This window comes from Nycticebus coucang, chromosome 8, assembly GCF_027406575.1.
Source record: "Nycticebus coucang isolate mNycCou1 chromosome 8, mNycCou1.pri, whole genome shotgun sequence".
Classification (NCBI taxonomy): domain Eukaryota; kingdom Metazoa; phylum Chordata; class Mammalia; order Primates; family Lorisidae; genus Nycticebus; species Nycticebus coucang.
In genome coordinates, this window is record NC_069787.1 from 101,465,284 (window position 1) to 101,491,289 (window position 26,006).

The following is a 26,006-nucleotide window of genomic DNA, read 5'->3' on the forward strand; positions in this document are numbered from 1 at the left end:
CAGTGTTGACAAAGTGAGACTCTGTCTTTAAAAAAAATGCTCAAAATTATCAGTCATGCACGAGAAGAATACAAATAAAAACCACAATGAGATACCATTTCATACCTACTAGGTGGCTATTAAAAAATAAAATCAGAAAATACAAGGGTTGGCAAGAATGTGGAGAAATTGGGACCCTTGTACATTGCTGATGGGAAGGTCAAATGGTGCAATTGCTGTGGACAACCCTTGGGCAGTTTCTCAAAAAGTTAAATGTAGAATTACCATATGATTCAGTAATCCCACTCCATGGTACATACCCCCCAGAATCGAAGGCCAGAGACTCAAACAGATACTGGTACTGTCTTAAGGATCACATAGACCAATGGAATAGAGTTGGGTTCGAATGTTAATAGAGTTAATGTTCAAATGAATAGGGTTGAGAACAAATGTTCATTGCAGCAGTGTTCACTATGGCCAAAAAGTGGAAATAACTGAAGAATCCACTCATGGATAAACGGATAAACAAAAATACAGTATATACATACAATGGAATATTATTTAACCTGACAAAGCAGAAATTAAGCTCTATGTATACTACACAGATGAACCTTGAAAATATGATACTGAGTGAAATAAGCCAAACACAATAGGATAAATACTGTATGATTTCACTTAAATGAAATATCTGGAACAGGCAAATTGAGAAAGCAAGCAGCCAGGGGCTGGGGGAGGGGACCTGAAAGTCATTGCTTAATGGGTATAGAGTTTCTGTTTGGATGATGAGCATATTTTGGAAATAGATAGTGGTAATGTTTGTAGGACATTGGGGATATAATCCATGCCTGTGAATTGTACTCTTAAAAATGATTGAAACGGCAAATTTAAGTTCTACATATTTTACTGTGATAGTAACAAAGAAAACAAACTAGCTCTTCTCACAGGGGCCCTAGAGACAAGCCAGGGTGGCTGGAGAGGAGGCCCTGATCATGTTCAATCTTTGTAGAGAAGCTGGGGCACTGGTCCCGCACTGGTACCACGCTCCCCTCCACCTCACCTCTGGGGTACTCTGGGGCCTCTGGAATGGCCCTTTGCTGGCATGGGGACTTCAGGGCTGCTGCCTGTGCCTCGCACTCTGGTTCTCTGACCTGAGGAGGCCTCCATGCCCCTTGTTACCCACTCTCCCAGATGCCTCCTACTTCATCTTCTTCTGTGTCCAGTACCACAGTCTCTTTCTGGTCCTTCTCCCGGGGCCCAGGATGGTGCCCCTAGAATTGCAGGCCTGTACCTCAGCCTGGGGTCCCGACTTAAAATCTCAGCACCAGGGCTTCCTCCTGGCACCCTCAAGCTGTCTACCTCTGCTCTGTGGTTGGGTCTCTGGCCTTTGTTGGGCTCCTGGCACCACTCTCAGACCCTGTCCCGCAGCCTGTCCCACCCCTTCTGATGGCCTTTACAAAGTACCCCCCTCGTTGCAGACTCTGGACCGCCCTGCACTCCCCACTCTCATGAGGCCTCATTCTCCCTCCTGCTGCAGGCACAAGTGCATCAGCTTTGGTCCAGGGCTCCTGCCTCTCCTGCATCCTGTCCTCCTCCCTCCTTTGCTTGTTGCCACATGCCCCCTGCTCTATCTCATTCTCAATGCTGCCCACTCCAGTGCCCCTCCTGCAGGCCCTGTGGGGGTCCTCTGTACCCCCTCCTCCTCCCTCCTGCTTGCCCATTGTAGTTTGGCTGATCCTCCAGCCTCCTCTGAGCTGGCCCTCCAGAGGCCAGACGTGCTGCACTGCTGAATTAGCAGAAAGGAGTCTGTCCAGATCTCACTTGACCAGATGACATAGCTCTGCTGGTGCCCAAACATGCCCTGGTGAGCACCCCCAACTGTCACCCTTCTAGGACCTGTCCTCACCTTGTCCCAGCCTCTCTTCCAGGGCTGTCCCAGATCTCCCCAATACAATCCTATTCTTTGGTTTCAGCTCTTTACTGAATACAGTGATTCCCAGTCAGTGTTTCCTGCCCAGATTTCTCTAGGCTCCTACATACAGTGGATAGGTGGGCATTTCCCCTGGATATACCACAGATGCTAGAGCTCCTCACACCCCAAGCATACTAATCATCCCCCTCAAACCTGTTCCTTGTGGTGAGGCACTCCCTGGCCTCTGCTACAACTCAACCAAGCCATCTGGGAGACTCCTGCATCTCCCACCCACTGCCACACACACTGGGGACAGGGGCCTTCCCCTCTGCTTCCAGCCCAGGATTTGCCTTTCTGCTCTTCCCTGTTCTCTGTCCCTGTTTAATCTACATCATGTCTTCTGCCAGGACAGCTGGATGCCCCTGACTGATGCCCCTGCCTCTAGGCACCTATCCATCCACTCATCATCTCCACAAAGTTCCTGAGCACCTACTATGTGCCACCCACAGGTCATCTTTCTAACATCACTTACTGTCCTGGGAGAGAGCATTCTGACTTCAGAAAAGAGTCCAGCACCTTGGCCCTCTGATCAGACTCTGACCTTGAGCTCCTGCCTGGCCCCAGGGCTCACATGTCCACCCAGTGCTCAGCCCTCCCAACTCACCCCTGGCGGCCCAGGCCAGAGGAGGAGAGCCTAGTAGCTCACACCCTTTAGAGGTGAGCATGGTCACAGTGGCTGTCTGCAGCCATGGTCCTCCTCTTCCTCCCTTCCTCCACCAGCTGAGGGTGGCATGGCTTAGCAGCAGCAGTGCCCAAGGTGGGAAGGGGGAGGGCTGGCCAGGTTGGCAACTGTACCTGTCAGGAGGAGGTCCAGGTGTGCAGCCTAGGGTGGTAGCACCAGAACCATGGGTGGGGTGGAGGATGGAGTGGCCTGGGGTCCTTGGTGGGAGCCTGCTACCTGAGGCCTTCTGCTCTCCATCTACATGTTATGTCGTGGCACTCCTAGGCCATGTTCAGACAGGAGAGAGGCGAGGCTTTGCTGTCTTGGACTGGGGAACTCCTTGAGCAACCCATGGCTAGAAGGGCCAGCTCTCATACCTGTGAGGCATAGGTGTCCAGTTTCTCAAACTGCCGTAGGTCCAGGGACATGGATTTCAGGCTGGACCGGTCCCAGGGGTAGGCTGGAAACACAGGGAGGCTTGGTCAGCAGCTGAGTCTCTTTGAGGAGCTGTGACTGTGTGACCTTTAACACAATTTACAAAGCTAGAAACACTGAGCCCAAGGGCTGTATCTCCTAGAAGGGTTCCCAGACCAAATTAGTATGGGAACTATGGCAACTCCCATAGATCTCTCAGAGATCTGCAGGGAGTTTTAGACTCTTTTTTAGATTGTGGAAAGTCAGCAGAAAGAAACTGGCTCAACCTCAGTGAACCCAGTAGTCCCAGATGTATTGGTGATGGAATTTGCTTTTCTCCTTCACTTAGTTTTCTGCAGAGCCCTTGTTATTCTCCCCAGGAACCAGTGCTCTGTGAGCAGTGTTCTTGCACTGTTGCTAGTCCCAGCCAAGCTCAAGGAGGGAAGTCTGTGCCATGGCTGTGGTGCTGGGGTGCAGGGCCACTGAGTAGCCCAGGCATGGGAGGATGGCATAGTAGGGTCAGGCCAGCTGGGTCCCAGAGGGAAAGCTGTGTGTGAAATCCAGATGGGCTTCCTCCCTTGCTATGGTCAACTGTGTGGTGGTGCTCTTGTAACAGGCACTGGGGGAGGCTGAGCCTTAGAATCATCTATGGCCAGCCTCTGTCACGGGAAGCTTGAGGCAGGTCACTAGGACAAAGATACAGGGAGGAAAGAAAATTCAAGACCAGTGCTGACCAGGATCAGCAGCCACCCCGGATGGATGTAGGAAGGCCCTAGCCAACTTCTGCAGGGCTGATGCATGGCTGACCAGTCAACTGTCAGACCAAAAGATGGGTGGACAGTAGTCCCTGTCCCAACCCAGAAGAGAGCATGGGCTCTGGCAAGGTCTTTTGTAATGAGAGGTCCCTGAGCCAGGCAGACAAAAATTAGGGAAGCAGGGTGAGATAGCAGAGTGGGGGACAAAGAGAAACTGACCCCTTGCATTGGGTGGACCTACCCACCCAGCTCTCAGCCTGCCATGTTAGGAGCCTCAGGGTTCTGGGTGAGCGAGGAGCGCTGGTGGGCCCAGCGCTGGTGGGCCCAGGAGCGCTGGTGGGCCCAGTGCTGAGTGGAGCAAGGTGGTATGAGGAAGTGCCCGCTGGGGTTATATGAGGCATGGGGCAGTCCAGGCCTGACCTCCACCTGGCTGGGGGCATTAGACCAGCTACTGGCCCGACATCTGCAGCTAGAGGGCTCCTGGGAGCATGAATGAGAGGGCAAATTATGTTGTGACATAAGTGTTACACTGCTTTCTGGGAGGGTGCAGGATGTGGGGCTCTTCTGCAGGCAAGGGCAGGAGCAGGGGTATGTGGGCTTTCTGCCTTGAAACTGCAGCAATTGCCCCCCCGCCCCAAATCAACCCTTAATTGTGAGTCTGCTACTTTGGCGCTATAGATTCAAGATGTGATGAGAGAGTGGAGGGTGGTAAAGTATCACCTCAGCCCTGGTCCCAGCCACTCCAAGACCCTCTTCTGGGCCAGCACGGTTGAGAGGCAAAAAAATGCCTACTTGTTAGGGAACTGGCCAATGTCTGGGCCAGAGGAGCCCTAGGCCTCCAGTCAAGTTCAGGTGTAAGAAGCAGTCCATATAGGTCCTTCAGAACTTTCTGAATGCTCCATGGCCCTACCTGTTAGGAAACAGGGCTTCCATCTTCTCAACCCCAGACAAGATAGGACACAATTCCCAAGGGCACCTCATTATGCTCCCTCCTTTCACACTGCAGCCCCTGGGGTGTTAGGCCCTTGGACCTGAGGTCTCTGATTGGGTTCTCACCTTGTCACTTGCTTTGATACCTCCAGGATATGAGGGTTGTGCCTCTCCACAGAAGGGCTGGGGTGTGGTGGGCAGGCAGGCTGTGCAAACTCTACCATGGCACCATGGCCTCACCCAGCAAGCTAGCATTCTTTTTATTTATTTCTCTGCTCTTTCTACAAGAACCAAGACATTTCCCAGACACCTCCAAGATCCTTTTCTGTTATACACTCTCACTTCAAGCTCCCTTTAAGCCCAGCACTTTTGTGGCTCCCATTAACCCCTCTGGTGCTGGAGCTGGGATTTCTTGCCTGGCTGCCATGACTTAGATCACCATTAACCCCATCCTGTGTGGTCCAGGTGCAACCATCCTTCAGCCAGCTGTATAGAGAAGGGCAGAGGTACCCTAATAGGCCCGTCTCCTCTTTAGAATCTGGCTCCTGCTATTACCTGACAAGAGTCATCAGGGTCGCCTAAGTGGACATGAAGTAAACTCAGGTTTCCACTCAGCAGAGCTCTGCAAATGAGGTCTCTGCTACCCCCATTCAGAAGAAGGATGGCATTTCTAAAATGGGATTTTACTAGTTTTCCCCTTTTTGGTTCCATTTTACAACATCTGAACATTAAAAATATCCATAATGATTTATGCCTCATTAAATTTATTTTCTGAGCAGATTATATAAGATCCAAATCTGATTTTGCATAAATACGTTTAAAATACCAATGTCATTAACTAAATTAAAGTAGAACAATGAGAAGAACTGATGAACCTCATTGAGCCTTTGATGCCATCTGGTCTATACTGAGGGGGAAACTGAGGCCCCATGAAGGCAAATGAGGGGCAAAAGCTGGATTCTAACCAAGATCATCTATTACCCCACTCAGTGCTTCTTTCCCTGCCTCACTCTGCTTATTCACAGGCCTCCTATCTTACAGACACATTTGACAACCTGTTGAAAGTTAACACAGCTTTTGTGGGGTTTATGCTTTAGCTTTGGTATTATATCTGGTGTATGAGCTTTTTCCTTTTCTACCTATGTCCATGACACACATCCCTAACCAATTCTGACAGAACTTTGTGAATTCTTCCCCTGAACTCAGAAGTGGCCCTAGACTCTCAGCTTAGTGCCCCAGGAAGTCATTGCCAATTGATTGGAGATTGGGCCATAAGGCTAAATCAATGTGCTCTCTTGAGAATGGCCTTGGAGAAGGCTCTGGAACTTACCATGGGCATCTTTCCCTCCAGGCTGTCGGGGTCTTGTGTTTCCATTTTTGTCACCTTGTAAACCTATAATGTTTCAAAGGTCAGAAGTAGAGACACTTCAGAAGAAACAGAAATATAAGCACTGATGGTTCTCTGTGTGGTGATCATGCTTCCAGCTCTTCCTCTTCACTCTCCTTTTTATAGGCTCCCTGCTCCTATCCCATCCACCACTGAACTACTGGAATTGCCATCTTCCTGGTGTAGCGGAGGGGAGACTGGGAACCAGGCAGTAGATGACAAGAAAGGAAAGTGTAGAATTAAAATTCATGCAGAGTTAAAATTTTCTCTGACCCCAACATTTTTGATTATTCAATGGGTCCTCCTAAAACCTGACCTCCTCTGGATTCACAGTGGGGGATACTGAGAGCACTAATGAATTCACTGCCAGATAACCCCAGGACAACAGACCATGGACAAAAACAAAAATAAGAAGAGGTAAAGAAAGTGTGCATAGTATCTGAAACCCAGAAATGGTAGGTAATTATTAATTTTTGAGACAGGGTCTCACTCTGTTGCTTTAGCTAGAGTGCAGTGGTGATAGCATAGTTCACTGCATCCTCAAATTCCTGGGCTCAAGTTATTCTCCTGCCTCAGCCTCCTAAGTAGCTAGGAGTATAGGCACACTACCATGCCTGGCTAATTTGTCTATTTTTTGTGGAGATGGGGGTCTTAATCTTTCTCAGGCTGGTATTGAACTGCTGGCCTGGAGTGTTGCTTCCATCTCTGTCTCCCAAAGTGCTAGGATTCCAGGTGTGAGCCAGCATACCAGGCCAGGTATCATAGAATTATTCCTTGGGAAGGTTAAAGGGAAACTGAATCCTACAAATTCAGCACTGTTAAGGCGGAAGGGTAGCCAATAGTTATTAGACTCCATGGGCAAGAAGAAAGGAGCTTTTCCTGGTGGCCTGGCTTCCACTTGTATTTTTGATAGAATGGTAGTTGGCATTTCTTGTGTACTGGCCTAGACTTTATATTTACTTTCTTATTTAGCCACATAATCTGATGAGAAAGGTTTATATATTTTTTCTTTTATAGATAAAATCAAGCCCCAAAGAGGGATTAAGCCACTTGCTCAAGATTACACAGCTGAAATACATGAACTCAGCCAGTTAGGCCTGGGGCCTATCCTACCTACACTGGACTGCCCTCCTGAGGGCCTGCCTGCTGAAGACTACAGGGTTAGACAGCCTTGGAGGACTCTGGCTCACTGAATGGACATGGAAAATATTTGAGCCTCAGCTGTTCTATGACCTCTGTTTCATGGCCTGCATTCCTTCTGAGGCCCCTAACCGTGAGATGAACAGATGCAGAGAGATGGATGAGAAAGGAGTGGAGAAATCATTGTGGTACTGGGTCTGGGTATCTTTGTATTACACTGAGGGCAGATGTGGTGGTTAAGATCGCAGGCTTCAGAGTTGGACCTGGGTTATAATCCACTTCCTAGCTGGGTGACTTGGGCAGTTATTTTATCTCTCTGAGACTTATTTTGCTGATTTGAAAAGTGGAGATAATATATGTCAGAGGGTTAATAAATTAATAAATGTAGAGTTCATTTTTAAAAGTGCACTGTGCATGCCACTCTTAATGAAATGCAACTTCAGTTATTTAAATGCCTTGTGTTACACATGCCTAATTTCAGAAATGCACAAAACAATGGTAGCTGAATGTAGAGAAGTCTCCCAGGAGGAAGCTGTTATGCCTCTGTCTTTTTCTGCTTTGTAGACCCACATCATGATTTTCCTTCCTTCAGAAGATGCCTTGGCTGGAGTCTAACACACCCAGCTGCCCTCAATACTTCCTGCCATCCCTCCATCTTGAACAGTCCTGTACATACATACGTTTAGCCAAGGAGAACTTCTTGAGAAACTGGGGCATGGCATCTCGAGGGTGAACTTCCACAGTCAGCTGTGTCCCTGCAAAAGAAAAGAAAATAACATTCTCAGCTAGATGCTGCCAGGAAAGGGTGAAAGTTCCATGACTAACAGTTGAACAGCTAAATATAACTGGTTTGAGAACTGTCATTTTTATACACAAATAATTCTTGCTCTTTTTTAGAAAACAAAACAATAAACCAAGCAGATAGTTTCTAGATCCGGGCAAGATGGAGTGAGCACACTGGACCACCCTATCTCTCCCACTGAATGCAACTATAAACCCTGGACAGAATACATGGGATAACTATTTGAGGACTCTGCAAAGTAAATGGTAGAAGGGGCTGATTGGTAAAGAAAATCAGAATTTAAAGCATTACCAAATTGGCAGTAAATCTGCCATTTTTCTAGTCCCTCTGATATTATCTAGATAAGACCAAAAGACATTCTTAAAACCAGAAATGGACAATAGGTGCAGAGAAAAAAATACTCAAGATAAACCCTTTCTGTCCTAATGAGTAAAAAAGGGGAAGACTGAAAAATATCTTTTGTTATTTTGTCCTTCTTTTTCTATTATTTCCCAACTCAGCACCCAAATAATCCTATTGGAATCAGTGACAGCAATGATGTTGGTGGCCAGGCAGGCACCTAAGTCTTTGGGGGTAGGATAACTCTTTTCTCCTACCAGAGAACCTATAATACCAAGAGTATGAGGACAATACTCATTACTTTTTCTCTTTTTTTTTTTCCTGTTAAATGGCCCCATATGCAGACACAGTTGTGACAAATGCATGAGAAAGTAAGGAAACTAAAGCTCCAGATTTTTGGCCAGAGGACAAGGAAAGGGGTCATGAAGAGGAGGGAGCTTGAGATAGTAATTCCATAAGATTGTGGATAAACTCTTGCAGTCACCTCTGAGCTGTTCATGCATGGGCTCTCATCCTAAACAACATAGTACAGTCTTTGAGAACTCAATTATGGGGTAGACCAATACCCAGGTCCCAGTATGGCCACTGGGTGGTACACATGCAGGGCAGATCTGTATAGAATTGCAAAGGTTATAATTAAAAATTGTTCAGTATAGGAAGACCTAGAAAAATCTCAATTTGAGAAGGAAAGGATAATCAATAGATACCAACTCCATGTTCACACAGATATTGGAATTATCAAAGACTTTGAAATAGCCATGATAACCATATTCCAAAAAGTGAGGGCAAGTAATTTTGAAAATAAATGAAGTATCATTTAAAAAAAAATTCTCTGGATATTGATGCCCAGTAGCAGAATGGAGATACAGAGTAAAAAGAGAACTGAAAGACAGATCAATAGACATAACTGATCTATGAGGGGGCATGGTGGCTCATGTCTGTATTCTCAGCACTTTGGAAGGCCAAGTGGGGAGAATCATTTGAGGCCAGGAGTTTGAGACCTATGTTTCATTTTTACATTTTCGGTAGCAAGTGCTTCTTCATGGTTGTTAGAGTTTTTCAGCCCCTTTTATTCCTTTTTTATTTTTTATTTCTCTCATTTTTTCTTTCTTGTGGTAGAGATTTGCCACTTTTATCATCTTTCTCACTTAAATTTCTCATACAACAACTAAGATACCCTTTTTTTCTTCATTTTACATAACTGTAGTTTTAATTTTTCTTATAATTTTTTTCTTTTCTGTGAGGGCTGGAGGGTCACAGCATTAGTCTGACTGGAGGGGTTATGGTAATGGACTGGCTCAAGGAGGCCATGAACTCATGGTTTAGGGTGTCTGTTTACCTTTGAACTTAGGAAAGAGGGTATTGGTAGATGACCACTATGACAAACTGTTGATTTTTTTCTATATTTTATGGAGGTGGGGTCTTGCTTTTGCTTAGGATGGTAAGGAGCTCCTGACCTCAAGGGAAGTACCCAGCTTGGCCCCCCACAAGTCCTAGTGTTGTGAATGTGGCTCAAAGCACCCTGACAAACACTGCCATTTCCCTTGTTGTTTTCTTTTTCTCTTTCTGCTCTCTTGCCTCCTTTTCTTCAATTCTTTCCTTTCATCTCACCCTTTTCTACTTTATCATTCCTTTCTTCCTTCTTTCTCTTTACCCTTCTTTTCCTTTTGGCCTTATACCAAAAGGCCATTTCCACATCTAAGCTCAAAGACAAAGTAATTAAAAGTAAAGAAGGCAGTGAGGGGAAAAAGGAGGGGAAGAAAGTGAATAAGAAGAAAACACACATGAGGAGGAACCAACAGAAAAATTATGGCAACATAAAAAAAACAGAACAGAACAACTCCCCAATGGATCATGAGGTAGCTACTTCAAGGATTCTACCTATAAAGAAATAATGAAAATGACAGAAAGAGAATTTAAAATATGAATGGCAACAACAATGAAGAGAATTTATGAGAAAGTGGAAAATAATCAAAAGGAAATCTAAAAACAGAGCCAAAAAATGGAAAAAAGATATGAAAAAACATAAAAAGGATATAGCAGAGCTTAAGGAATTAAAGGAGTCAATCAGGGAATTTACAGATGCAGTGGAAGTATCAATAACAGATTAGACCAGAGAAAAGAAAGAATCTCAGAGCTAGAGGATAAAGCTCTTCAGCTAACCCAGGCAGAAGAGACAGAAAAGAAGAGAGAGAAAAGCAGAGCATTTGCTTAGAGAATTATGAGACTACATGAAGTGTCCAAACATACAAACTGTAGGTATCCATGAAGGGGAAGAAGAATATCCCAAAGGAATGAAAGCCCTACTGGAGGATATCATAAATGAAAATTTCCCAAGTATTATTAAAGATTCTGACACACTCCTTTTAGAGGGATATCAAACCCTGGGTCATTACAACACAAATAGAGCATCTCCAAGACACATTGTACTCAACCTGTTCAAAGTCAAGATGAAAGAGGAAATTCTTCAAGCTGCCAGGAGTAAGTGCCAATTAACCTACAGAGGCAGGTCTATCAGGTGACAGTGGACTTTTCCAAGCCACAAGATAATAATCATCTTACTTTCTTACACAAAACAATTTTCAACCCAGAATTCTGTGTCCTGCTAAATTAAGCTTCAAAATCAATGGAGAAATCAAACTTTTTACTGATATGCAAACATTGAGGAAATTCACAACAAGACCAGCTCTACAGGAAATACTTAGACCTATTATCCACACTGACCATCATAATGCATCTCCAGGAAAGTAAAAACCTAGAAATTAAGGACAAAATCTAGCTTCCACAAAGGATGGAAAGGATAACTAAGCAATCGACTTTCACAAAATAAGATGAACAGTACTCCACCACACTTATCAAATATCTCTATTAATGTAAATGGCTTGAATTTCCCCACTGAAGAAGTACAGGCTGGCTGATTGGATAGAAATGCACAAGCCATCTCTATTCTGTCACCAGGAAATGTATCGAACCTTGAAGGACAGGGCAAAGGGTTGGAAAATAATATTCAGGCAAATGGAAATGAGAAGAGAGGAGAAGTTGCAATCTGATTTTCAAATACAAGTGCATTTAAAGCAACTGAAGTTAAGCAAGACAAAGATGGTCACTTTATACTGGTCAAAGGAACAATACAACAAGAGGACATTTCAATTCTAAATATTTATGCATCCAACTGAAATGCTCCTAGATTTATGAAAAATAACTTAGTTGGTTTGAGTAATATGATATTCTATAAAACTATAATAGCTAGGGACTTTAATACCCCTCTGAAAGAACTGGAAAGATCTTCTATTCAGAAACTAAACAAAGATACAAGGGACTTAAATGTCACCCTGGAACAATGGGGATTAATAGACCCAGAATGCACCATCCCAAAACTAAGGAATATATGTTCTTCTTGTCAGCCCGTAGAACATACTTCAAAATAGATCACATCCTAGGACACAAATCAAACCTCGACAAAATTAAATGAGTTGAAATTATAACTTGTATCTTTTCAGACCACAAGGCAATAAAGGTAGAATTCAACTCCATCATAAATTGTTATCCTCACACAAAGGCATGGAAATGAAACAACTTTATGCTGATGACAGTTGAATCGAGAAAGAGATATAAGAGGAAATTATTAAATTCTTAGAACATAACTACCAAAACCTGTGGGATACTCCAAAAACAGTCCTGAGAGGGAAATTTATCAAATTAGATGCCTACATCTAAAAGAGAGCACATCAACAATCTAATTATCTTAAGGAAATGGAAAAGGAAGAGAAATCCACTTCTAAAGCAGAAAAAAAGAAATAACCAAAATTAAAACAGAAATAAGTGAAAAGAATCAATCAAAAATGAACAAAACAAAAAGATAAATAAAATCAAAAAGGCTTTGACCAGATTAACTGGAAACAGAAAAGTAAAATCATGATGGGCGGAGCAAGATGGCAGCCGAGTAACAGCTTCCTTGCATCTGGGCACCATGAGTCTGGGGATATAGGACTCCAGGCATCTCTGGCTGGTGGGATCTGCCTGTGGGATCACCCCTGAGAGGATACAGGGAGTCAGCGAGAGACTTCTGGACCCCAAGAGGAGGACTAAAACAGTGGAAAACCGGCAAGTGGTCATGTGTGTTCAATCCCTCTAAACCTGCCCGCAACTGTAAGTTCAGTAGCAGCGAGACTGCAAACCAGAAAGGCCTTACCTGTGAACTGTTTTGGTGTCTTTGGACTTGGCACTCAGCTGAACTGCCTTGGGGAGAGCCTGAGTGGGAGTGCGGAGAATTTTGGCCTTTGTCTAGGGCCCCAGTCTGAGCCGCTGAGCCAGATGGAGCTCATAGTGTTTGGCTCTGGGTCACAGGCAGCCATTGTGAGCGATCTGCCCCGGCAAGCTCCGCCCTCAGGGTTGCAGAGCTGGAATTGGGTGGGAGCTGGTAACCCAGCGACCAAGTAGCCTAAGGGCAGGGTCTGAGCCGCCTTGCAGCCTTAACCCTCGGGGGCAGAGGGAGACCAGTTTTGGCACACAGGGTAAGTGGATAGCCACTTCAGCAGTGATTCCAGCGACAAGCACTTCCCTGGGAAAGCTTCTGCTCAGTAAGTGAACAAGTTCAAAGTGCCTTTTAAGTGGGCTGAAGAGAGATTTAGGGTGTCTACCTGCTGGGGTTTGAGAAACTAGCAGCCTCCAGTCGTATCAGAACTGTGATTAACATCTCATACCCCAGAAGACCACGTGTTGCCCAGACAATATTCAATAACATATACATACTGCTTTGTTTTTGGTTGTGTGTTTTGTTTCTTTTTTTTTTTTTGGTTTGGTTGTTTTTTTTGTTTATTTTGATGTTGTTGATTGTTGTTTTATTTTTTAAGTTCAACCTTTTCCATACAGATTCTTTTTCTTTCTCAATTTTTCTAGTTTAATTATAATTTCCCATTGCTGCCTATTTCAATAATTAGAACTTCATTTTTGTTAGTGTTTCTACCGCTATTATTTGGTTTTTCCAGCCAATTTTATACCGTAAAGTTTTCTGTTTGCTTGTTTTGGTTTGATTTATAGCATTTTTGTCTTTCCTCTCTACTGGGTGGAGGTGGGGTACTGTGTCTGATCAGGTTAGCAAAGAGCTGCTGACCTCAAGGGAACCACCCAACTGGACACCCCCAGAAGGTGGTTTTTTTTTTTAAGGTTGTATCAAAGTACCCTACTGTACACCTATATTGCTCTGTCTCCCTCTTTCTGTGCCTCTCTTCTTTTTGTCAATATTCCTTTTACCCACCCCCTCTCCTTTCTCTGTTTTTCTTTTTTTTCTTATCACTCGGTCCTCCTTTCTTTCATCCCTTTTTTACTCTTCAACGTTCTCACCGTTCTGGTCCTGTAACCCTTAGTCCACAGGCACGAGAACTTAAAGAGCAAGTGAAAGGAAAATTAGGGCAAGGAAACAGATAAAAGAAATCACTCATGAGGAAGAATCAGCAGAAAACTCCAGGCAACATGAAGAACCAGTCCAGAACAACCCCGCCAAGGGATCACGAGGTAGCTACTGCAGAGGATTCCACCTATACAGAAATGTTAGGAATGACAGAAAGGGAATTTAGAATACACATGTTGAAAACAATGAAAGAAATGATGGAAACAATGAAGGAAACGGCTAATAAAGTGGAAAATAACCAAAAGGAAATTCAAAAATAGAATCAAATAAGAGATGAACGATATAAAGAATATAAAAAGGATATAGCAGAGCTGAAGGAAATGAAACAGTCAATCAGGAAACTTAAAGATGCAATGGAAAGTATCAGCAACAGGTTAGACCATGCAGAAGAAAGAATTTCAGAGGTAGAAGACAAAGTTTTTGAGATAACTCAGATAGTAAAAGAGGCAGAAAAGAAGAGAGAGAAGGCAGAACATTCACTGTCAGAATTATGGGACTTTATGAAGCATTCTAACATACAAGTTATAGGAATTCCAGAAGGGGAAGAAGAATGCCCCAGAGGAATGGAAGCCATACTAGAGAATATTATAAAAGAAAATTTCCCAAATATCACCAAAGATTCTGACACACTGCTTTCAGAGGGATATCGGACCCCAAGTCGCCTCAACTCTAACCGAGCTTCTCCAAGACACATTGTGATGAACCTGTCCAAAGTCAAGACAAAAGAAAAGATTCTGCAAGCTGCCAGGAGTAAGCGCCAGTTGACCTACAGGGGCAAATCCATCAGAGTGACCGCAGACTTCTCCAATGACACTTTCCAAGCAAGAAGACAATGGTCATCTACCTTTAATCTACATAACAGAACAATTTCCAGCCCAGAATTCTGTACCCTGCTAAGCTAAGCTTCAAAACTGACGGAGAAATCAAATCATTTACGGATATACAAACATTGAGGAAATTCGCCACAACAAGACCAGCTCTACAGGAAATACTTCAACCTGTTCTGCACACTGACCACCACAATGGATCAACAGCAAAGTAAGAACTCAGAAATTAAAGGACAGAACCTAACCTCCACACTGATGCAAAAGATAAAACTAAGCAATGGACTCTCACCAAATAAGACGAATAGAATACTACCACACTTATCAATTATCTCAATAAATATTAATGGCTTGAATTCCTCACTGAAGAGACATAGATTGGTTGACTGGATTAAAAAACACAAGCCATCCATTTGCTGTCTGCAAGAAACACACCTGGCTTCAAAAGACAAATTAAAGCTCCGAGTCAAGGGTTGGAAGACAATTTTTCAGGCAAATGGAATTCAGAAGAAAAGAGGAGTTGCAATCTTATTTTCAGATACATGTGGATTTAAAGCAACTAAAGTCAAAAAAGACAGATGGTCACTTTATATTGGTCAAGGGAAAAATACAACAAGAAGACATTTCAATTCTAAATATCTATGCACCCAATTTAAATGCTCCCAGATTCTTGAAACAGACCTTACTCAGTCTGAGCAATATGATATCTGATAATACCATAATAACAGGGGACCTTAACACTCCTCTTACAGAGATGGACAGATCCTCTAAACAGAAATTAAACAAGGATATAAGAGATTTAAATGAGACCCTAGAACAACTGTGCTTGATAGACGCATATAGAACACTCCATCCCAAAGATAAAGAATATACACTCTTCTCATCACCCCATGGAACATTCTCCAAAATTGATCATATCCTGGGACACAAAACAAATATCAACAGAATCAAAAGAATTGAAATTCTACCTTGTATCTTCTCAGACCATAAGGCACTAAAGGTGGAACTCAACTCTAACAAAAATGCTCGACCCCACCCAAAGACATGGAAATTAAACAATCTGCTGTTGAATAACAGATGGGTGCAGGAAGAAATAAAACAGGAAATCATTAACTTCCTTGAGAATAACAACAATGAAGACACAAGCTACCAAAACCTGTGGGATACTGCAAAAGCAGTTTTGAGAGGAAAATTCATCGCTTCAGATGCCTACGTTCGAAAAACAGAAAGAGAGCACATCAACAATCTCACAAGAGATCTTATGGAATTGGAAAAAGAAGAACAATCTAAGCCTAATATCAGTAGAAGAAAAGAAATATCCAAAATCAAATCAGAGATCAATGAAAATGAAAACAACAGAATCATTCAGAAAATTAATGAAACAAGGAGTTGGTTTTTTGAAAAAATAAATAAAATAGATAAACCATTGGCCAGACTAACGAGGAATAGAAAAGTAAAATCTCTAGTAACCTCAATCAGAAATGATAAAGGGGAAATAACAACTGATCCCACAGAGATACAAGAGATCATCTCTGAATACTACCAGAAACTCTATGCCCAGACATTTGACAATGTGAAAGAAATGGATCAATATTTGGAATCACACCCTCTCCCTAGACTCAGCCAGGAAGAAATAGACCTCCTGAACAGACCAATTTCAAGCACTGAGATCAAAGAAACAATAAAAAAGCTTCCAACCAAAAAATGCCCTGGTCCAGATGGCTTCACTCCAGAATTCTATCAAACCTTCAAGGAAGAGCTTATTCCTGTACTGCAGAAATTATTCCAAAAAATTCAGGAAGAAGGAATCTTCCCCAACACATTCTATGAAGCAAACATCACCCTGATACCAAAACCAGGAAAAGACCCAAACAAAAAGGAGAATTTCAGACCAATCTCACTCATGAACATAGACGCAAAAATTCTCAATAAAATCCTAGCCAATAGATTACAGCTTATCATCAAAAAAGTCATTCATCATGATCAAGTAGGCTTCATCCCAGGGATGCAAGGCTGGTTTAACATATGTAAGTCTGTAAACGTTATCCACCATATTAACAGAGGGAAAAATAAAGATCACATGATCCTCTCAATAGATGCAGAAAAAGCATTTGATAAAATCCAGCATCCTTTTCTAATTAGAACACTGAAGAGTATAGGCATAGGTGGCACATTTCTAAAACTGATTGAAGCTATCTATGACAAACCCACAGCCAATATTTTACTGAATGGAGTAAAACTGAAAGCTTTTCCTCTTAGAACTGGAACCAGACAAGGTTGTCCTCTGTCACCTTTACTATTCAACGTAGTGCTGGAAGTTCTAGCCAATACAATTAGGCAAGACAAGGAAATAAAGGGCATCCAAATGGGAGCAGAGGAGGTCAAACTCTCCCTCTTTGCTGACGACATGATCTTATACTTAGAGAACCCCAAAGACTCAAGCACAAGACTCCTAGAAGTCATCAAAAAATACAGTAATGTTTCAGGATATAAAATCAATGTCCACAAGTCAGTAGCCTTTGTGTACACCAATAATAGTCAAGATGAGAAGCTAATTAAGGACACAACTCCCTTCACCATAGTTTCAAAGAAAATGAAATACCTAGGAGTATACCTAACGAAGGAGGTGAAGGACCTCTATAAAGAAAACTATGAAATCCTCAGAAAGGAAATAGCAGAGGATATTAACAAATGGAAGAACATACCATGCTCATGGATGGGAAGAATCAACATTGTTAAAATGTCTATACTTCCCAAAGCAATCTACCTATTCAATGCCATTCCTATCAAAATACCAACATCGTACTTTCAAGATTTGGAGAAAATGATTCTGCATTTTGTATGGAACCAGAAAAAACCCGTATAGCTAAGGCAGTTCTCTGTAACAAAAATAAAGCTGGGGGCATCAGCATACCAGATTTTAGTCTGTACTACAAAGCCATAGTGGTCAAGACAGCATGGTACTGGCACAAAAACAGAGACATAGACATTTGGAATCGAATTGAAAACCAAGAAATGAAACTAACATTTTACAACCATCTAATCTTTGATAAACCGAACAAGAACATACCTTGGGGGAAAGACTCCCTATTCAATAAATGGTGTTGGGAGAACTGGATGTCTACATGTAAAAGACTGAAACTGGACCCACACCTTTCCCCACTCACAAAAATTGATTCAAGATGGATAAAGGACTTAAATTTAAGGCATGAAACAATAAAAATCCTCCAAGAAAGCATAGGAAAAACACTGGAAGTTATTGGCCTGGGGAAAGACTTCATGAAGAAGACTGCCATGGCAATTGCAACAACAACAAAAATAAACAAATGGGACTTCATTAAACTGAAAAGCTTCTGTACAGCTAAGGAGACAATAACCAAAGCAAAGAGACAACCTACACAATGGGAAAGGATATTTGCATATTTTCAATCAGACAAAAGCGTGATAACTAGGATCTGTAGAGAACTCAAATTAATCCACATGAAAAAAGCCAACAATCCCATATATCAATGGGCAAGAGACATGAATAGAACTTTCTCTAAAGACGACAGGCGAATGGCTAACAAACACATGAAAAAATGTTCATCATCTCTATATATTAGAGAAATGCAAATCAAAACAACCCTGAGATATCATCTAACCCCAGTGAGAATAGCCCACATCACAAAATCTCAAAACTGCAGATGCTGGCGTGGATGTGGAGAGAAGGGAACACTTGTACACTGCTGGTGGGACTGCAAACTAGTACAACCTTTCTGGAAGGTAAAGTATGGAGAAACCTCAAAGCACTCAAGCTAGACCTCCCATTTGATCCTGCAATCCCATTACTGGGCATCTACCCAGAAGGAAAGAAATCCTTTTATCATAAGGACACTTGTACTAGACTGTTTATTGCAGCTCAATTTACAATCGCCAAAATGTGGAAACAGCCTAAATGCCCACCAACCCAGGAATGGATTAACAAGCTGTGGTATATGTATACCATGGAATACTATTCAGCCATTAAAAAAAATGGAGACTTTACATCCTTCGTATTAACCTGGATGGACGTGGAAGACATTATTCTTAGTAAAGCACCTTTATGGGGGCACGACACGATTGCAAGAAGGACTTTACCTAACAATTGCAATCAGTGTAACCTGGCTTATTGTACCCTCAATGAATCCCCAACAATAAAAATAATAATAATAAAAAAAATAATAAAAAGAAAAGTAAAATCTTTAATAACCTCAATCAGAAATGAAAATGTGGAAATAACAGCAGATACCACAGAGATATAAGAGATTATCTCTGACTACTACAAGAAACTCTATGCCAGAAATTTGACAATGAGGAGGAAATTGACCAATACCTGAAATCACACCATCTCCCTAGAATTAATCAGGAAGAAATAGATTTCTTGAACAGATAAATATCAAGCACTGAGATTAAAGGAACAATAAAAAAAGACATCAGGAATAAATGAAATTGAAAACAATTTTGTTTTTCCAACGAAAAAAGGTCCTGGACCAGATGGCTTCACACCAGCATTCTATCAAATCTTCAAAGAAGAGCTTGTACCTATACTTCAGAGTCTATTCCAAATATTGAGAAGGAAGGAACCTTCCCCAACATGTTCTATGAAGCAAACACCATCCTGATGCCAAAACCAGGAAAAGACCCAACTGAAAAGGAGAACTACAGGTCAGTTTTACTAATGAATATTGATGCAAAAATCCTCAATAAAATCTCATCCAACAGATTAGAGCTACACATTAACAAAATTATACATTAGGACCAAGTGGACTTCATCCCAGGGATGCAAGGCTGGTTTACATACACAAATCCATAAATGTAATTCAGCGTATCAACAGAAGCAAAAACAAAGACCATATGATCCTCTCAATAGATGCAGAAAAAGCATTTTACAAAATTCAGCATCCTGTTCTAACAAGAACACCTAAGAATATAGGCATAGGTGGCACATTTCTCAAACAGATTGAAGCCATCTACAACAAACCCACAGCTAATATCATATTGAATGGAGTAAAATTGAAAGTTTTCCCACTTAGAACTAGAAGCAGACAAGAATATTCTCTTTTGTCACTAGTATTCAACAAAGTTCTGGAGGTTCTAGCTAGTGCAATCAGGAAAGAGAAGTCTATAAAGAGCATTCAAATAGGGGCAGAGGAGGTCAAACTCTTGCTCTTTGCTGATGATATGATCTTTCACTTGGAAAACCCCAGAGACTCAACCACAAGACTCCTGGAAGTACCAAGAAATACAGTGACATCTTAGGGTATAAAATCAATGTCCACAAATCAGTAGCTTTTGTATACATTAATAACAGCCAAGTTGGGAAACTAATCAAGGACACAATTCCTTCACTGTAGTTTCAAAGAAAATGAAACACCTAGAAATATATGTACAAAAGAGGTAAAGAATCTCTACAAAAAAAGAATTATGAAACCCTAAGGAAAGAAATAGCAGAAGACATTAACAAATGGAAAAACATGCTCTTGGCTGAAAAGAATCAAAGTTGGTAAAATGTCTATACTACTCAAAGTAATCTACAGATTCAATGCAATCCCCATTAAAATATCAACATCATACTTGAAGAACTGGAAAAACATTTTTTCTTTTCATATGGAACCAGAAGAAAAACCTATATAACCAACATAATTTTTAGTAATGAAAACAAAGTCAGAGGCATCACTCTATATTACAAGTCCACAGTGATCAAAGCAGCATGATATTGGCACAAAAATAGAGACATAGACATATGGAACAGAATAGAAAACCAAGAGATGAAATTAGTCTCTTATAGCCATCTGATCTTTGATAAACCAAACAAAAGCATACTCTGGGGAAAAGAATCCCTATTCAATAAATGGTGCAGGGAGAACTGGATAACCCCATGTAAAAGACCGAAACTGGACCCACACCTTCACTACTTATAAAAATTGATTTAAGGGGCAGTGCCTGTGGATCAGTGAGTAGGGTGCTGGCCCCATAATACTGAGGGTGGCAGGTTCAAACCCGGCCCCGGCCAAACTGCAAAAACAAACAAACAAACAAACAAACAAAAAAATAGCTGGGCGTTGTGGCAGGTGCCGGTAGTTCCAGCTACTCAGGAGGCTGAGGCAAGAGAATTGCCTAAGTCCAAGAACTAGAGGTTGCTGTGAGCTGTGATGCCATGGCACTCTACTGAGGGCAACAAAGTGAGACTCTGTCTCCCTAAAGAAAAAAAAAATTGATTCAAGATGGATAAAAGATTTAAATCTAAGACATGAAATGATAAAAATCCTAGAAGAAAGTGTGAGAACAACTCTTGAGGATGTCATCCTGGGGAAAGATTTTATGAAGACTTCAATGGCAATCACAACAATAACAAAAATAAACAAATGGGACATAGCTAAACTGAAAAGCTTCTGTACAGCTGTGACAAACTTCAGAATTAGAGTAGATATTTGCATGCTATGAATCTGACAAAAGGTTGATAACTAGACTCTACAGAGAACTCAAATTAATCTACAAAAAAGAGGAAACAATCCCCTCTATCACTGGGCAAGAGACATGAACAGAACCTTCTCTGATGAAGACAGACGAATGGTTAACAAACATATAAAAAATTGCTCATAATCCCTAATCATCAGGGAAATGCAAATCAAAACCACCCTGAGATATCACTTAATTCCAGTGAGAATAGCCTACATCACAAAGTCCCAAAGTTGCAGATGGTGGCAAGGATGTGGAGAGAGTGGAACACTTTTACACTGTTGGTGGCAGTACAAACTAATACAGCCTGTCTGGAAAGAAGTATAGAGAATCCTCAAGAACTCATATTAGGCCCACCATTTAATCCTACAATTCCACTACGAGGCATTTATCCAAAAGAAAAAAAATTATTTTATCATAAGGACATTTGCACTTGATTGTTTATTGCAGCTCAATTTACCATTGCCAAGATGTGGAAACAACCTAAATGCCCATCAACCCAGGAATGGATTAACAAACTGTTGTATATGTATACCATGGAATACTATTCAGCCATAAAAAGATGCACTTTACCTCTTTTGCATTAACCTGGATGGGGTTGAAACACATTCTTCTTAGTAAAGTATCACAAGAGTGGAAGAGCAAATATTCTATGTACTCAACACTATTATGAAGCCAGTAGATGATCTAATACATGCCCATGTAAGAGAAAAAATTCAATTCAAGTTGGGAGGAGGGGGAATGAGGGAAGGGAAAGAAGGGAGGAGGAGAGTGGATAGTGTGCTCCCACTTAATGGGCACGATGTAAGGGTATATGGCACAGCTTTTTGGTGTAGAACACAATTACAAGAGGGATTCTACCTAACAAATCCAAATATTATAATCTAGTTGTTTATACCCTCAAATTAACCTGATAAAAGAAAGAATGAAGGTAAAAATAAAGACATTCTTAGGTAACTTAATGCCAAGAGAATTTTTACCAACATATTTGTTCCAAAGGAATTATTAATGTAAGTTCTTCAGATGGAACATACCTCAATGAAAATGTATCAATAATTACATTAAGCATAAGTAATCCGAACACCCTAATTAAAAATAGAGATTGTAAGAAATTATAAACAAAATGATTAAATTACATTCTGTTTCTCATGTCTAAGTTTAACTGCTGTGATATATATTGGATTAGAAAAACACCAGAAAGCTAGAGTTGCTGTGTTAACATCAGACAAAGTAGATTTCAGAGCAAGGAAAATAACAGGGATAGAAAAAAATTTCACATAATGGTGAAAGAGTTGATTCACCAAGAAGGCCTAACAATCTTAAACATGCATGTATCTGACAGCAAAGTTTAAAATATGTAAAACAAGAATTGATAGAACTGAGCGGAATAGACAAACCTACAGTTACAGTCATAGATTTCAGCTCTATCCTCTCAATAATTGAGAGATTTAATATGAAGAAAATCAGCAAATATATAGAATTATTAAACAACATCATCAACTTAATTAACAGGGTTTATTTCGTGTTTATAGAATACTCCATCCAATAATAGCTGAATACACATTTATTTCAAGTGACTACAGAATAGTCATCCAGATGGGCTATATCTTTGGTTATAAAAAAAAAAAAAAACTTAAAAAGTTGAAGAGAACTGAAATCATACAAAGCTGTTCTCTAACTGTGTGTGAAAGATTAGAGATATAAACCAGTTTAGGCTAAATCCCAGTGGTCCTGTAGATAAAAGTCTGGGCTCTTCAGACCCCCATGTTGCAAACAGCATAGGGCTGTAGAATCCTTGGGGTTTAAACAGGATTTTAAGCACCTCAGACTGCCCAGAGCTAACATTCTTAAGTTAATATGGCGACAGCCAGAATTCTGATAACTCCCCACGCTGCTCACAGCAGTGGTTAGCACTACCCTAGGAATTCAAAGAAAATGTTTAGCAATAAAAAGATTAAGCTCTGACTAGGCAAGTCTAAGCAAATAGGGATCAATAGAGTTATAGAAAGCATGGTATTTGTTCTTATTTTTGTTTTATGATTCTGCAACTACATGACTCTTATTTTCTTCTGCTTTTTCCCTTACTTCCTTACTCTTTACGGCCAGGGTAAAGTCCTCTCTCTCTATAATTAACTTTGCTGATAAAAGACTCTTGCTTGAGGTTTTCACTGGAGGCAGCAACACTTCTTTGCCATTCTTATGCATATGGAGTTGCTGCCTCTTGGAGCCCCATCAGTTATTGCATAACTAATAACTAACTGTGAGTGTGTCTTTTTTCTCATATAACCCCCTTGCTGGTCCATCCACCGAAATGGAACAGCAACATCTAACTTTAATGGAATTAAACTAGAAGTAAAAAACAAACAAACAAACAATAAAAACCCAGAAAGTAACTGGAAAATATTCAAACACTTAAATATTTAGTGTTTGAAAACAAAAACACTCCTATACAATTCATGGACCAAAGAGAAAGTCTTCAGGAAAATAAAAAAATATTTTGAACTCATCAAAAATGAAAATATAACATATCAAAATGTGTGAGACGAAGCCAAAGCAGTGCTTAGAAACAGGGTCTGATTCTGTTGCCCAGGCTGAACTGCATTGGCACAATCACAGCTCACTACAGCCTCAAACTTCAACTGCTGGGCTCAAGTGATCCTCCTGCCTCGGCCTCCCAAGTAGCTGGGACTATAGGCATGTAGTACCGTGCCTGGCTAATTTTTCTTATTTTTTTTTGAGATGAGGTCTCATTACTCATCATGTTGCTCAGGCTGGTAGCATTAAATTCTTAGAAAAGAAGGTGGCCTCAAATTAATAATCTAAACTTACACTTTAAGTTTCTTTTTTTTTGAGACAGATTCTCAAGCTGTTGCTCTGGTTAGAGGGCTGTGGCATCATAGCTCACAGCAACCTCCAACTCTTGGGCTCAAGTGATCCTCTTGCCTCAGTTTTTCTACTTTTAGTAGAAACGAGGGTCTCGCTTTTTTGCTCAGGCTGGCCTTGAACTCATGAGCTCAAGCAATCCACCCGCCTTAGCCTCTCAGAGTGCTAGGATTACAGGCATGAGCCTCCGCACCCAGTCTAAACTTACACTTTATGAAAGTAGAGAAATAATAGCAAATGAAATCCAAGGCAAGCAAAGGAAGGAAATGATAAAAATAGTAGAATAAATTAGGGAAATGGAAAATGATAACAATGGAGAAGAATGAATGAAACCAGAAGCTGGTCCTTTTAAAAGATCAATAAAATTAAGACATGATTGCATGAGGGACTTTACCTAACAATCGCAATCAGTGTAACCTGGCTTATTGTACCCTCAATGAATCCCCAACAATTAAAAAAAAAAATCAATAAAATTGATGAACCTCTAGTTATAGTCACCAAGAAAAAAAGAGGTAAGCACAAACTAGGAGTCAAGACATGGACGTCAGGAATGAAATGGAGGCTACCATTGTAGATGCTCACATATATTGAAATAATAATAAAGGGATACTATAAAAAACTCTATGTGCACAAATTCTATAACTTAGATGAAATAGACCAATTCCTTAAAATTCACAAACTGCCATAAACACTCGTGCAAGAAGAAGATAATCTAAACATTCCCATATCTATTTTTAAAATTAAACTTGTAGTTTAAAAACCTACAAAAAAAGAAAAAAAAAAAAAGCCAGGTCCAGATGGTTTCAGTGGTAAATTCAAACAAACATTAAACAAAAAAAGAAAGAATTCTTCACAAGATCATTCAGAAAACAGAAGAGTAGTGAACACTTAACGCTCATTTTAAGAGGCTAGAATTAATATGATACTCAAACCAGATAAAGACAAGATAAGGAAAGAACCCTACAGATCAATTTCCTGAACATAAACATAAAAATGTTCAAGAAAATATTATAAAATTAAATGCAGCAATATAGTAAAAGAATAATACACCACAATCACAAGTGGTGTATTTTGGAAATGCAGAGCTGGTGTAATATTTGAAAATCAGTGAATGTAATTCACCATATCAACAGGCCAAAGAAGGAAAACTGTGAGATTATATCTATCGATGTAGAAAAAGCATTTGATAAAATTTAATATTAATTCATGATAAAACATCTCAACAAACTAGGAATAGAACAGAACTTTCTCAATCTGAAAAAGGGCATCTGCAAAAAGCATACAGTGGTTCATAACAACATAATTAATGTTGGAAAATGGTTAATTATAACTTCATACCATTGGGAACAAGTCATGATGTCCATTTCACTGCTCCTAATAACAATGTACTAAAAGTCCTACCCAGTGCAATAAGATAAGAAAAAGAAATAAAAGTCATATATATTGGAAAGGAAGAAATAAAACTGTCCTTATTCATAGGTGATATGTCTGTTTACATAGAAATTCCAAGTAACCTATAAGAAAAAGAGCGTAGAACTAATAAGTGAGTTTAACATGGTCACAGCATACAAAATTATCACACAAAAATCAATTTTATTTCTCATATTGGCAATAAGCAGTTCAAATTCAAATTTACAAACAATCATATCCCATAGCTCCAAAAATTGAAATACTTAGGTGTAAATTAAACAACAAAACCCAAAAAAACCCAGCAGTGGCTCATGCCAGTAATTGCAGAATTTTGGGAGGTCAAGGTGGGAGGACCTCTTCAGGCCAAGAGTACAAAATCATTCTGGGAAATGTAATGAGAACCTATCTTTAAAAAATAGGCATTGTGGTGTATACCTATAGTCCCAACTACTTGGGAGGCTAAGGTGGGAGAATCTCTTGAGCCCAGGAGTTCAAGGTTACAGTAAGGCCACTGTATTCCACTCCCACCTGGGCAACAGAGAGAGAGAGACCCTGTCTCTAAAAAAAAAAAAGAAATCAACAAACCCCAGCAAACAAGTGCAGAATTGTATGCTGAAAACTATGAA

At 40.8% G+C, this 26,006-nt stretch overlaps 1 protein-coding gene across 4 annotated transcripts in view; it reads right to left on the reverse strand.

The window, feature by feature from the left end:
• The window catches only part of KY (kyphoscoliosis peptidase), a 59,144-nt gene that overhangs the window by 18,157 nt on the left and 14,981 nt on the right, over window positions 1–26,006 (reverse strand). For all 4 annotated transcript variants that reach the window (XM_053600424.1, XM_053600423.1, XM_053600422.1 and 1 more), the window contains 3 exons: window positions 7,916–7,990; window positions 6,039–6,101; window positions 2,987–3,069 (listed from right to left, as the gene is read on the reverse strand). In XM_053600424.1, the coding sequence (XP_053456399.1) occupies window positions 2,987–3,069; window positions 6,039–6,101; window positions 7,916–7,990 (221 nt within the window). The remainder of the gene's footprint in view (window positions 1–2,986; window positions 3,070–6,038; window positions 6,102–7,915; window positions 7,991–26,006) is intronic.